General features: G+C 57.7%; 2 protein-coding genes across 15 annotated transcripts in view; one reads left to right on the forward strand and one right to left on the reverse strand.

The window, feature by feature from the left end:
• Positions 1-57: 57 nt before the first annotated feature.
• MON1B (MON1 homolog B, secretory trafficking associated) overlaps positions 58-14,332 on the reverse strand; it is a 15,269-nt gene continuing 994 nt past the window's right edge. The window contains exons 1-6 of one of the 7 annotated variants that reach the window (XM_059732523.1): positions 10,271-10,353; positions 8,113-8,166; positions 6,963-7,229; positions 4,836-6,276; positions 2,388-2,535; positions 58-1,361 (exon numbers count right to left, since the gene is read on the reverse strand). In XM_059732523.1, coding sequence (XP_059588506.1) covers positions 1,143-1,361; positions 2,388-2,535; positions 4,836-6,276; positions 6,963-7,229; positions 8,113-8,152 — 2,115 coding nt within the window. In that variant the 5' untranslated portion in view covers positions 8,153-8,166; positions 10,271-10,353 and the 3' untranslated portion in view covers positions 58-1,142. Of the gene's footprint in view, positions 1,362-2,387; positions 2,536-4,835; positions 6,277-6,962; positions 7,230-8,112; positions 8,167-8,459; positions 9,543-9,924; positions 10,214-10,270; positions 10,354-14,332 lie in introns of those variants that run through there. The other 6 variants (XM_059732526.1, XM_059732524.1, XM_059732525.1 and 3 more) reach the window with 6 other exon arrangements.
• PTPN18 (protein tyrosine phosphatase non-receptor type 18) overlaps positions 12,454-14,332 on the forward strand; it is a 15,873-nt gene continuing 13,994 nt past the window's right edge. For 3 of the 8 annotated variants that reach the window (XR_002092468.2, XM_059732527.1, XM_019494518.2), the window contains exons 1-2: positions 12,455-12,628; positions 14,028-14,136. Coding sequence is in view for 6 of the 8 variants with exons in the window: in XM_059732527.1 (XP_059588510.1) it covers positions 12,545-12,628; positions 14,028-14,136 (193 nt within the window). In the remaining 2 variants the exon portion in view is untranslated. Of the gene's footprint in view, positions 12,629-14,027; positions 14,137-14,332 lie in introns of all 8 variants that reach the window. The other 5 variants (XM_059732528.1, XM_019494519.2, XM_059732530.1 and 2 more) reach the window with 4 other exon arrangements.

Below are 14,332 nucleotides of genomic sequence, written 5' to 3' on the forward strand. Positions count from 1 at the left end.
CCATACATGTCTCAAGCCATGGGTCTAGCACATGACGGCTACCTCAAAACAACTCAATTTGGATTTTTTTTTCCTTTTTAATAAGATATTTGGATTCTCAGTACACCAGTCTGACCCGAAGGAAACCCCAGCATGATATGCCATGCATGGAAATCCACTCCCCCCCTGCCCCACCCTACCCTACCAACGCCAACCCAAAGCAAGGGATAGGAGGAGGGGAAGGGCTGCCAGGGCTCCCAGGAGGGAGACATGAGCAATGGGAGTAAAAAGGGGGACAAAAAACACCCAAAGGAGACTGCCTCAGCCACGCTGGCAGTCCTTAGGGGATTCAAGTGCAGTTTAGAGGCCAGTAGTTTGCATGTGCAAAGGATTCTGGGCTGTCCAACATGCCCCCCCCCCCTCCCCCCCCCGGGACACAAGTGCAAAAGATGGACAGACACCTGGACGCCACAGAGGGGGGAGGGTAACAAACACAGGGAGGAGCCAGGGTGTGTTGGAGGAACCAATGTCATTCTAGTTTCTCCCAGGAGGTGGCTGCATTTCTGGCCTCAAAAGCAGCAGGGAACCCCAAACTCAACAGCAGGGTGGAGGCGGGGGTGACTGGCCTACCCACAGTGGGTGGGGGACACACCAAAACCACAGGCTCCACTGGTTAAACACCCATTTAGAAGGAACTGGAGAATGCTAGGAAGGGGGAGGAATGCCCCTGAATCCCTCTGAAGCAGAGGGAAAAATGCCTCATGGCCCCATGTTCAAGAAAGCCATGGCTAACTTGGTGCCCAAGGAAACATGGAAAGAAGACAAACTTGTTGCTCTCAGCACGCCCCCTCCCCCCCATCACCTTGAGAAGCAAGCTGGGGATTTATTGCCCCAGGCCAGGGCAAATAAACACCCTGCAAATGCCTGATACCCCCACCACCCTGATACCCTGGCTCCAGGCTTAGCCACTCCCCTCCCCCCAGCCCATACAATAAATAACACAGGTCACCGTGGCATGGAGATAATTTCTCCTCAAGACAAGTCCAAACCCCCTCTGGAAGAGGACAGGGGACCTAAAATTAGCTACTTGCCCCCAAAACACAGGGCGGAAGGGGGTGTTACTCTCCCCTAGCACCCCCTTCTTCCAAAGCTGTGGGAGAGGCCTAGAGCCCAGAGAAGAAGCCGTTTTCAGCCCCATCAGGCCGGGCTGCCTTAGTGCCCTTGGCAGAGTGAGGTGTGGTAGAGTACTTGGGCGGGTAGCGGATAAAGAGCCGGTCTTCCTCCTTCTTGATCCAGCGTAGCAGCTTGGTGAGGATGTTGATAGCACCAGCCTTGGTCACCAGTGGGCTGAAGCAGGTGTAGAGCTCGAACTTGCTGGTGACCTGCGGGATAGAAAGGATGGAGAATGAGTAGCTACGCCCATCTGCTTTGAAGTGAGGTGTGTTAACGCTTGAACCTACTGATTACGAACACAACCTCCCAGAACATCATAGGAAATGGCACAAAGAGCCTGCTTTGAGGGGGTGGGTGTTGATTCTGAAACCTACTGACAACTAATCCAACCTGCCAGAAAATCCTGAGGAAAGGCACAAAGAGCCTGTTTTGAGAGGATGAGCATTGACTCTGAAACCTACTGACAACAGACCTGACCTGCCAGGGAATTGTGGGAAGAGGCACCAATGGCAGTGGAATTTATTCTGGAACCTAATGACAACCTCAACTGGCAGGTAATCACAGAGGAAAGCACAAAACCCCCTTCAATGGGACAGGTGTTCACTCTAGAACCTACTAACAGAAACCCAGCCTGTCACGGAAAAAGGCACAACAAACACATTTCCATGGCTTTGAAACCTACTGGTAACAACCCAATATGTCAAGAAATAAGTGACAAAAGCAGAGAGAACTTATTTCAACAGGGCGTCTGTTGAATCTAAAACCTACTGACAGCAACCAGACTGATCAATCACACAGAACAGCACACAAAAACTCATCTCTATGAGGAGATGTATGTTTAACTTTGAAAACTACCAACATCAACAAGACAGAGAAATGCACAAGCAACCCTTCCATGGAACAGGTGTTTACTCTGAAACCTACTGACAACTGCCCGATCTGCCAGAAAAGTAATGAGAACCTGTTTCAAGGGGACACATGTCAACTCTGAAACCTACTGACAGCAACCAGCCCATCAGGAAATCAAAGAGAAAAGCAGGATCCACTTCAGTGAAAGACCTATTGACTCAGAAACCTACTGATAGCAATTAGGCTGCCAGGAAACCAGTGAAAAAGACAAAATGAATACACCTTCAGGAAGATGAGGGTTAACCCTGAGACCTACTAATAACCCCAGCCCCAAACAATTCTGCCCATTGCTTTCTCAGATGCCCTCCTAGACCTGCCCCACTCACCCAGGCCAACAGCGTTTCCCTCTCAGCCACATGGTAGATGAGGCGCAGGGGCCGTGAGGAGCTGTGGATGCGGCTGTGTAGGTAATGGTAGAGGTCAAACAGGCGGTACCGCTCCTCCTCGCTGGAGTAGGGCTCCTCTAGCTCTGGGCTGCAGGAGTCAAAGGGTGTCAGAGCCCCTGGGAGAAACCAACCCCGCAACCACACGATCCTCCCACATAAGGCCCCATCTGGAACCAGGTTAGAGCAGGGGAGGCCAGACACTGGAAGCCGGGACACCTGTGGTCCCCCCACAGGGCTGGCACTAGCCTGGGGCCTAAGAGGTAAGAGCAGGGGCTGGAACCCAGGATGCCTGGATTCCCTCTTAGTGCTGCTACAGGACTGGAACCTAGTGAGCGAGAGTGGAAGAAGAGGGCTGAAAGCCCCAACACCTAGGTTCTCCTTCAAAAGGGGAGTGGAGGCTGGGGGGGGTGAGAGCAGGGTGTTTGGAGACCAGATGCATGGGTTCTTCAGGAGGGAAGTGGAGGCTGGGAACCCAAATGCCTGGGTGAAAACATGCCAATCCCCTTCCAGCTCTGGGAGGGGATTGGCATCTCAGGGTAAGAAACAGGGGCCCAGATGCCTGGGTTCTCTGAGAGACAACAGGATCTAGAGAGGAGTAGAGGGGGAGGAGAGCCCAGACACTTGGGTTCTCTCCCAGCTCTCTCCAACTGGCATCTTGGGGTGGGGGTTAGAGCAGAGGGCACCACGAGCCCAGACACCTGGGTTCTCCGGAAGAAGAGTGTGGTCTGGAGAGAAGGAGCCCAGATACCTAGATTCCAAGCCTTCTAGACTCCCAAGTCACCATCCTAGGCCTCAGTTTTCCCAGTTCAAGGTCAAGGCTCATAACCCTGTCTTATTCAGAACTGTAATCAAATCAAGCTGGCTTAGTGCCAGGGCAGGGTGCATCTGTTTATTCAGCCAGCTGGCAGATCCCACATCCCACCAGAGCTGGGGGGAAAACAGGCATCCAGGCTTCCAGCACCTCCCTTTCTACTCCCCTCAGTGCCCTCCAAGAGCTGGAAGAGAACCCAGGTATCCAGGCTCCCCAACTCTAACCCACCAGGCCCCACAATCCTCCCAGAGCCAGGAGAGAATGCAGGCATCCAGGTTCCCCTGCTCTAACCCACCAGGTGCCACCACCCCCCACCCCTGCCACAGTCATCATTCTTAGGGAGCTGGTAGCCAGGAAACTTGGGTCCCTCCTACCCCCAGCTGCCATAAGTCTCCATACTGGGAGCTCCCCGATGCCACCCCCCGATCACCCCTGCAATCCCAGTTCCCTCATTCTCTGAAGAACTGGATTAGCTGGCAATAGCTCTTGGAATTATAGAGCTAGAAGCCAGGACATCTGGCTCACCCCATCCCCAGTTCATCAGGTAACAAGGGGGGGAGGATGGGGGGAAACTGAAGCAGCTGGAGGTAGTTCTTGGAGTAGGGAGCTAGGACTCCTGAGTCCTTCCCATCCCCAGCTTCCCCCTGACACCCATACTGCCAGCTCCCCAGTCCCCACCCCCAAACCTCGTTCCCTAGCAGCCAAGATACCTGGGTCCCTCCCACCCCCACCTCTCCCCAGCATCCATATTGGTATCTCCCCAGTGCCCCGCCCCTCCCCCAAACCCCAGTTTATCAGCAAACTGGGGAAACTGAGGCAGCAAGGCAGGCCCTACAAGGGGAGGCTACAGAACCTGAACCTGTTCAGCCTCCACAAGAGAAGGTTGAGAGGTGATCTAGTGGTCGTCTATAAACTGACCGAGGGGGACCAGCAGGCAATGGGAGAGTCCCTGTTTCCCCGAGCACTACCGGGAGTAACAAGGAATAATGGCCATAAATTGATGGAGAGTAGATTCAGGCTAGACATCAGGAGGCGCTACTTCACAGTTAGGGTGTCTAGGATCTGGAACCAACTTCCAAGACAAGTGGTGCTCACTCCTACCCTTGGCGTTTTCAAAAGGAGGCTAGGTAGACATCTATCTGGGAACCCAACATTCTTTCCTGCCCATGGCAGGGGGTCGGACTTGATGATCTGCTCAGGTCCCTTCCGACCCTACCTACTATGAAACTATGAGGCAGCTGAAGGTCATTCTTGGGGCCTAGGGAGCTAGAAGCCAGGACATCTAGGTCCCTCCCATCCCCAGCTACCCCCACTCTCCATACTGGGAGTTCCCCAGTGCCCCCCAAAACCCCAATTCAACAGGGAACAGGAAAAAATAAGGCAGCTGGTGGTAGATCCCAGTGGGCAGGGAGCCAGGACACTTGGGTCCCTCCCACCCCCAGCTGCCCCCAGCTTCCATGCTGGGAGCTTCCTAGTCTCCCTACAACCCCAGTACATCAGGGAACAAGGGTACTTCTTGAGGAATGGGAAGCTAGGAGCCAAGACACCTAGGTCTCCCCCCACCTCATCCTAGTTACCTGGTGAACTGGGGCAGCTGGCGGTAGTTGTCAGGGATGTCAAGGGGCTTGTAGATGAAGTGGCGCAACTCAGGCAGCCCTACGGCGCCCACCCCATAGGCAGGTGTCCGCAGTGCCCCCACTAGGCCGGGCAGGCAGCCGTGGGCCCGCAGCCCCTCCTCAATGCGGCGGCGGCAGGCAGCAGCCGCATAGAAGGCCTCACGGTCGGTGGACAGCAGAGTCAGGCAGACGCGGCCCTCAGCCTCCAGCCGTGCCACGTAGGCGTAGAAGTAGCCATCAGGGTTGAAGCGGGGCAGACACACAGGCGTCCACATCTCACCTGCCTGCCCACCCGCACTCGCCCCCACCAGGTTCAGCAGTAGCTGCAGGTCACTGGGGTGCAGGCGACACTCCTCTAGCACTGCTCGCTCCTGTGCTGCAGCCACCAGCTGCAGCTGCCCCGGCGGCGCCCCCCGACTACGAGGACCTTCCCTTGGCCGCCCCAGATGAGAATCTAGCCTCAGGGGTCCTGGCTGTAAGCCCTCCCTAGGAGCCCCTGGCTGAGGATCCTGCCTTGGGAGCCCTGGCTGAGAGCCCTCCTTAGGATCCCCCAGCTGAGAATCCTGCCTTTGTAGCCCAAGCTGAAAGCCCTCTCTAGGTACCCCCAGCTGAGAGCCCTCACTCACTTCCCCCTGCCTGGACACCTCCTGTTGACCCCCCTCTCTTTGCACAAGCTGAGGCTCCTCCCTCAGCACCCCCTGCTGGACCCTCTTCCCTAGGGCCCCCTGCTGAGTCCACTTGCTGAACCCCCCCTCCTGAACCCCCTCACTCAGCACTCCCACTTGGAGCCCTTCCCTAGCTACCCCCTGTTGAGGCTCCTCCTTCAGCTTCCCCTCCCTAGGTATCCCCTGTTGAGACTCCTCCCTAGACCCCTGTCGGACCCCCTCTCTCAGCTCCCCATCCCTAGACCCACCCTGTAGAACTGGCTCTCTATGCCCCTCCTGTTGAATCCCTCCCTCCTTGTCCTGCCCTGCCTGCCTCTCCATCACCCCCTGCCCCCCCTTGCCCTCTACCACCCCAGTCTCTCCCCAGCCAGGCCCAGCCAGCAGCAGCGAGAGGACGAGATTGGGGGCAGTGGCCTTTTGGAGCAGGGCACCAAGAGCATCACGGAGGCCGGGGGCCAGGGGCAGGCAGCGCACAGCACCTAGCAGGAAGCCAGCATCGCTTTCTAACTGACCCAGTAGCCCGTCCAGCAGGCGCTCTGAGCCAGCCAACAGGCGCCGCAAGTCATAGCCCTGGCGGCGCTGGAAGAGGCGGGCGATAGCACCACGTGTCAGCACACTCAGGATCTGCCCATGCACGGCCAGCAGCTCCCGGCGCAGCTGCCCCTCCGACTGTCGCGTGCGTGACACCGACACCAGCACCAGTGGGCCTTGCTGCTCAAACACCAGTTTCCGGTCCTCTGTGGAAAGGCAGAGACATAGATTTGCCCCAGCTGGATCAAGGCCTTTCACTGCCCCAAGAGCCATCCAGGGGACAGGATCGAGGCCCTTGAGTCTCAGGGACAGGATCAAGGCCCTCAGCTCCCTCCCCAAGAACCACCCAGGCAGGGTCCCAGGGGACAGGATTGGGGCCTCTCAGGTCTCTGGGGACAGGATCAGGGCCCTTAGCCCCCTCCCCAAGAGCCAGCCAGGGTCTAGAGGACAGGATTGGTTCCCCCAAGCTAGACACCCAGGGTTCTGGGGATGAGCTCAGGGTCTCTCAGGTTCCAGGGACAGGATTGGGGCCCTCAGTTTCCTCCTCCACCCTAGCCAGCCAGCCAGGGTCATAGGGACAAGATTGGGGCCTCTTCTTGTCCCCTGTCCCCTGTCCTGCTGGCTCCACCCTGCTTCCCTCTCCTACTCCCTCCATCAGTGCCCCTCCAGCCTCCCCACCTGTCACCACAGTTCCCCACCCTTCCCAGGGCCCCCCAGCCCATACCCTACCCCCACCTCAGCGCCCCCAGCCCAGTGCCTCCTACCCTGCTCCCCATCCCATACCCCACACCCCCAGTGCCCCCTGTCCCCCAGTCCATATACCACACACCACCCTAGTGCCCCCAGGCCAGACTCCAGTCCAGTGTCCTCTACCCTGCCCCCCAGCCAATACCAGAGCAGATGGAACGGATAGCATCATGGCCACTCTCCACGAAGGAGACGAGGGCCGTCATGACACCCATGGTGGCCGAGAGTGCCTCCTCGCTGCCATAGCGTGAGTAGATGGGCTTCCCTGCCTCACTCAACACAAACACGTGCTTGCGCCGTGCCCGCCAGCCCGGGCCCCCAGCCTCCTCCACCCCACGAGAGGCTCCAGGGCTGGGGCTGGGAATGGAGCCAGGAGCTGCTTCCTCCAGGCCAGCACTTAGTTCCTCAGGACCTGTGTGGGGGGAGAGAGAGACAGGTGAGGGGGGACCCAGGCATCCAGGCTTCCTACACACTGCTCTAAAAAACCAGGCCCCACTGCCATCTCAGGGCAGGGGAAGAAGCTAGGTGCCTGGGCTTCCAACCTCCACCTGCCCTAAGTAACCAGACCTGAGCCGAGAGAGAACTCGGGCATCCCGGCTCCCAGTCCCCCTGAGGCCCCACTTCCCTCCTAAAGAATCCAGGCTCCCAGCATCCTTCCCCGCCACTGTAAGTAGCCAGGCCCCATTCTCATCACAGATCCAGGACAGAACCTGGATAGCCATCCCACCAGGCTCCACTCCCCAGAGCGGAGAGAGAACCCAGGTATCCGGACTCCCAGTACCCCCTGCTCCAACTAACCAGGCCTCATTTCCCACTAGGAACAGGAAAGAGAACATAGAAGTCCAGGCTCCCAGGCCGCACAGGCAACCCAGGCCTCATTCCTATCACAGAACAGGGAGAGAACTCGGGCATTGGGGTTCCCAATCCCAGCTCTAGGTAGTTGGGCCCCATTTCCATCTCAGAGGAAGGAGGGAACCCAGGTGTCCAGGAAGCCAGCCCACCAGGCCCTGCTCCTTTCCCCAAGCGTAAACAGTACCCAGGTGTCTGGCCTCCCAACCCCCATGCTTGCTGGGACCCACCAAACCCAAACTGAAAAATAACCCAGGCATCCAGGCTCCCAGTCCCCTCTCCCCCAGAGAAGAAAGAGACCCCAGGTATCCAGGCTGGTAAAAGTCCCCCCCCACCAGAGTGTCTCCCCCAGACACCCCTGCCCCCCCACAGGGCAAGCTCCTGCCCCCACCACCACCCCAGAGTCCTGCTCCCTCCCCACACCTCCCATGGGAGCAGAGCCTCACCTAGGGTTGGGGCCATCTCCTCCCCGGTTGCCATCCCCATATGCCAGGCAGCACCTGTGGGAGAGACAGAGGGTGGTGCTTAGTCCCAGGCTCTGCAGAGCACCCATACATCCTGGCTCCCAGCACTCCCTACTCTCACCCCCTAGCTGTCCCTCCCTTCTCAGAGAAACCAGGCATCAGGATAGGGCAAAAAGAAGCTGGCTGGACCAGCCCGCCCACATGGCAGTGGTCCTAGTCACAGGGCAAATGCTGTCCCAGGGCCCAGAGCCACACTTCCTGTCCCAAACCACATCACCGCCCGGGGAGTTTATCAGGGATAGGTGGGCATTATATGTGGCTGTTCCCACCTCAGAGCTGACTGCATCTTGGCCTTCCCCCAGCAGGGTTGTATTCAGATGTTTGCCAGATACTGTGCCCCAGAGCTGGCTGCAACTCAGCCTTCCCTGCAGTGTTATATTCAGCTGTTCCCCAGATGCTCCACTCCAGAGCTGACTGCATCCTGACACTGGGTGCAGTCTCTGCATATAGTGTTACACTCAGCCTGTTCTACCCCAGAGCTGGCCACATCTCAGTCCTCCCATGCAGTACCATACTCAGACTTTCCCCAGATACAGAACCCCAGAGCTGGCTGCAACTCAGCTCTCCCTCTACAGCATGTCAGCTATTCCCCAGCAGCTCCACCTCAGAACTGATTACAACCTTACACTGGGTACAGCCTCTGTATAGTGTTATACTCGAGCGGTTCCACCCCAGAGCTAGCTGCATCTTGGCACAGCCTGCATCTGTGGCATTACACTCACCTGTTCCACCCAAGAGCTGAATGCATCTCTGTGCTGGGCAAGGCATTATACTCAGCTGCTCCATCCCAGAGATGGCCACATCTTAACACCAGAGAAGCCCTCCTGGTGCAAAGGCTAATCCAGGACTTTCCTCTGTTTTAGAGCCCCTAAAGGGAGCGCAGAGATGCGGCCAGCTCTGGGTTGGGGCAGTTACAGAATGGCCAAGTAGAACTGCACATAAGGGACCCCTCAACACCAAAATGCAGGCAGCTCTGGGATTGTGGTGGCTGCAGACTGCTGAGTATATGAGCACATGAGGAAGCTGAGATGTGGCAGGCTCTGGGATTCAGGAGCTGGGGAATGACCAAGTATAACATGGCATGGAGAAGACTGAGATGTGCCTAGCTCTGGGGTGGGAAGCCTGGGAATAGCCAAGTCTAACACTGCATAAGAAGGGACCCTTCGATGCCAGGATGCAGCCTGCTCTGGGGTTGTGGCGGTTGTGTGTAACAGTATATGGGGGAGGCAGACATGCAGCCAGCTCTGGGGTGGAATGGCCAAGTATAACACCCAGCACTGAGATACAGCCAGCTCTGGGGTGGGGCCCAGCTGACAGCCCTTACAGCCTAGCACCACCAGTCCCTGCCCCTCAAAAGATCAGGGGAGGGCAGGCCCCCTCCACTATAGGACCATATGGATATGCCCCACATCTACAGGTGTCCCTCTCCCATCCTGGGGGCACCACAGTTACCCTCCCCCCCCAGTAAGCCCCTCCCACACCATCATCGCTGGGATTCCCTCCCTGGGGTGGGTCCCCCATTATATCACCCCAGAGGTAACCACCAGCCCTTACACCTCTCTTCCTACCTAGGGCCTGGGATACCCCCATATCAGTCACTACCTGGGCTCTCCTTAAATTAGCAGTGTTTCCCTGCCCAGGAGGTCCCCCCCTTGCCTCACCCTCGCCCCCCCCAACCCCCACGTGACCCTCCCACAGAAGCGGCCCTCCCACCCCAACATGGCCCCGGGGTACCTTCCACGTGGGTCACCCCTTACGTCAGTCCCAGGTCCCCCCTCGCCACGTGACCCTGTCCCTCACCCTACCCCAACTCCAGCCTCCCAGGCAGCGCTTCCGGGTCCACTCACAGGCAGCAACAGCCAGCCAAGGGGGCGCGGTGCGGCGCCCAGAGCCAATCAGGCGCGCCGAACCAGAAGGGGGCGGGACTTGGGTAATGTTACGGCCAATGGAGGCGCGGAGGGCGTGGCGGACGGCGGCCAATGGTGGACGGCTCGGTCCCCTCAGCTCCCGCCAATCGGAAGTCTGGGCCTAGAGGAGGGAGCCAATGGGGAGGAGGTGGGGAGTGACTGCGCCAGCTGACCTCTGAGCGGTGCGGTGACGTCATCCAGTCACGGTGTTGCGTTGTCACTTGGGTTCCTAGCCCCCTGCAGTCTTGTCTCTGCCCTTCTTTGTGACGTCGCTGTGGCACGTGATGGCATCACTCGCCCCACCCCCCCATACGCTACCCTGTGACATCATCTGTGGCCCCGTGACATCACTCTCTGGGCTGTGCCCCCAACCCCCACGAGGCCCTCTTAACTACGTGGCCTTGTGGGGTCATCACCGCACACCGTGACAGCATGGGGACACCTTAGGGTGGGGCCGTAAGGTGGCCGCACGGTGACATCATTGCCTGACCCCCCACTGACTAGCAGGATCATGTCCCCACTGTTGCCATGACAACAACAGGCCTTGGTGGCCCTGGGTGGCTGCATCTCCCACATAAGAAGGCCCCCTCCTTTCTTGGAGAACCCAAGCATCCCAGTTTCCAGTGGCACCACTCCCCTTTCACATGTGTCACCCTCTCTCATTCATCTCTCATTCATCTTTCCAGTTCCTTCCTGTAGACTCAGGGCCCCGTGACCTCCCCACAGGCTGGGGTGGAGGGGCAGGTTCACCTTTTCCATCCTACCCTGACCCCCTCCCTCAGCACCTCAGGTTTCCCCAGCTGCCCCAGAGCTGGCTGCACTTGGCCTCCTGCAGGCACTGTTCAAGCAAGGAGAGGAGGTGGGGCAGCAAGGGAACCAAGTAGGGAGAGCTGCTCTGGGACCAAGATACACCCAGCTCTGTGGTGGGTTGGCTTGCACACAGCTGCATATAAGGCCATGTAGTCAGGGCTCATCTGGGACTGGGTTTCAGCCAGCTCTGAGGTGAGGTAGGTGGGAATGGCTGAGTGTAACAGTACAAAGGGAAAGAAGCAATGCAACTAGCTCTGGAGTGGAGCAGAAAAGAACAGCCAAGTATAACAGGGCACAGGGAAGGCCTAGATGCAGCCAGCTTTGAGGTCAAGTAGCTGGGGAGCAGCTCAGTATAAAAGGGTACAGAGGTGGTCTAGATGCAGCCAGCTCTGGGGCCAGGTAGCTGGGAATGGCTGTGTATAACAGTGCAAAGGGAAGGCTGAGTTGCACCCAACATTGGAGTGGAACAGCTGGGTAATGGCTGAGAACAAGAGGACACTGGGGAGGCTGCAATGTGGACAGCTCTGGGGTGGAGCAGATGAGAAACAGCTGAGTATAACATATAGGGAGATGCAGTCAGCTCTGGGGTGGCATGGCTGGGGAGCAGCTGAGTATAACAGGGCACAGGGAAGGCCAAGATGCAGCTAGTTCTGGAGTGAAGCAACTGGGAATAGCTGACTATAACAATGCAAAGGGAAGCCCAAGATGCAGCCTGCTCTGGGGTGGGGTGGCTGGGAAACGGCCAAGTATAACATTGCCTGGGCAGGGCCACCTACAGCCAAGATGCAACTAGCTCTGAAAGAGATCAGCCACAATGAACAGCATGCAGGGAGGGGTGGTCTGCTACTGAGATGCAGCCAGCTCTGGGGTGGAACAGTGGGAAAAACCTAAGTATAACAGGGAAGGCCGAGATGCAGCCAGCTCTGGGGTGGAATAGCTGAGGAATGGCTGTGTATAATGCATATGGAGATGCAGCCAGCTTGGGGTAGAGAAGCAGGAAAAGCAACTGATTATAACAGCACATATGGAGGCTTAGAGGCAGCCAGCTCTAGGGTGGACCAGATAAGAATGACTGAATATAACCCTGCATTGGGAAGGCTGAGATCATCCCAGGTCTGGGGTGGAACAGCTGGGGAACGGCCAAGTATAACCACACACAGAGAAGGCCTAGATGCAGCCAGCTCTGGGGTTGGGGCAGCTAGCCTTGCAGAGTATGACATATGGGGAGATGCAGCCAGCTCTGGGGTGGAACTGATGACAACAGCCAAATATAACACTACATGGTGAAGGCCAAGATGCAGCCAACTCTAGGTTGGAACAGCTGGGGAACAGTCGTATAAGGGGAAACTTAGCCAGCTCTGGGTGAGGGGTGGCTGGGACTGGTGCAGTATAACAGGGCACAGGGAAGGCTGAAATGCACCTAGCTCTAAGGTGGGGCAGCTTGATGGGGGGGAGGTGAGTGACACCCCCCTCCTCCCCCGCCCTGACACCAGGGTTCCCGCCCTCCTGGCAGGCTGCCAGGCCATGCTCGGGCCCATCCCAGCAGGGCGGGGAGCAGGACTTCCTCATCGCTGTGCTGGGCGTCTACCGGTCTGTCCATCTGTCCAGGCAGCCCCAGAGCCTCCCCAACTCCAGCCATGGCCTCCCCTGTGGGGCCCCTCCAGGCCTTCCTGCAGTGCCGGGTGTGCCCTAATCCTGGGCTGCTCGAAAAGGAGTTCCAGGTGAGGCAGAAGGGGTGGAGAGGGAAGAGGAGGGGCTGGGAACCTGGGACACCTGGGTTCCCAAGCTGCTCTAGGAGGCTCTGGGAGTGGGGTTGGGGGGAAGGATTAGAGTCTGGGGGAACTAACAGCCCATTCACCTGGGTTCTGTCTCTAGATGGGACTTCTGCTAGGTTAGAGCTAGGGGGTTGGGAGACCAGGCACCTGGGTTTCCTGGGAGATGATTGGGGGCTGGAGGGTACAAGCAGGGGGACTGGGAGCCCGGACATCTGGGTTCTCTCCCTGTTCTAAGGGGAGTGGGGTTTGGGGAGGTGAGAGCCATGCCCCACCTAAAGTGCAGCCCGGCAGAATACTAGAGGATGCTGGGTTGTGTGTATGGTGAGGGGGGCACTATACTCAGCTGTTGGCCCCACTGCCCCACACAAAGCACATATTAGCCTTCCCATTGGGGTGTTATATGCAGCTGTTCCACCCCAGCACTGGATGCATCTTGGCCTTCCCAGTGCCCTGTTACACTTGGCTGTTTCTCAGCCATGCCACCCCAGAGCTGGCTGCATCTCCAGGCGAGCACTGCCCCAGGGTCTCCCCCACCAAGCCAGGGCTTCAACACCAAGCCCGAGGCCCCAGCTGAAACCATTGCAGAGAGAACGCAGAACCCACAGCCCAGCCCCCCACTCTCAGTTCTGCATTCACAGCCTGCCAGGGACTCAGGCATCTGGGCACACAACCTCCACCCCCCATTCTTACGCCCTATCCCCCAGCCTTCTTCCCACCAAGAGAACCCAAGCATCTGAGTTCCCTGCCCATAGGTGGCAGAAGGCAGCAGAGGTTCCTACCCTTTATGCAAATATATAATCTGGCTCCTCCTATATGTAAAATAGTCCTCCAAGCCACACCCCCTTATACAGATACCTCCCTTATCATTACCTGCCCTGTAACCTGCAGAACAATGGCTGCCTTTGTGTCAGGGATGCAGCCATCTCTGGGGTAGAGCCCAGCGGTGGGGGAATGGACAAAGCCTGGGAGCCTGGATTTTTTTTCCTGCTCTGGGAGGGCAATGGGGCTGGGGAGGGGGGTGCTGTGTGGTGATATACACAACTTTTCCATCATAGAGCTGGTTGCATCTGCCCAGACATTATATTCAACCATTCCCCAGCTGTTCCACCCCAGAGCTGGGTGCATCTCACCTTATGTTCTACTCAGCTGTTCCCCACCCCAGAGCTGGCTGTATCTCCCCATGGATTATGCTCAGTTGTTCCAACTCAGAGCTGGGTGCTTCTACCCACATTATATACTCAGCCATTCCATTGCAGAGCTGGCTGCATCTTGAGCCTGGCTACCCTGCCCCATTAACCCCATCCACTCTAGGGCCCGCTAACTACTCCCCTTCTTCCCCCCACAGGAGATCAAGGAGCGGGCCTGGGCCTTCCGGCAGCAAGCAGGATACAGCACAGATGCCGGCGCTGCACGGGACAACATCAAAAAGAACCGCTACAAGGACATTCTGCCCTGTGAGTGGTAGGGGGACCCAAGCATCTGGGCTGGGGTCCAACCCCCCCCTCAGAGGAGGGGCTGTCTGTTATAAGTGGCTGTTCCCCAGGGTGCTGCCTCACAAAGCCAGGCCAGCTGTTCCACCTCAGTGCTGACAGCATTTCAGTCTTCCCCATGTTGCGCTATATGTACTCAGCCATTCCCATCTGTTCCACT

Source organism: Alligator mississippiensis, chromosome 8, assembly GCF_030867095.1.
Source record: "Alligator mississippiensis isolate rAllMis1 chromosome 8, rAllMis1, whole genome shotgun sequence".
NCBI lineage: Eukaryota > Metazoa > Chordata > Crocodylia > Alligatoridae > Alligator > Alligator mississippiensis.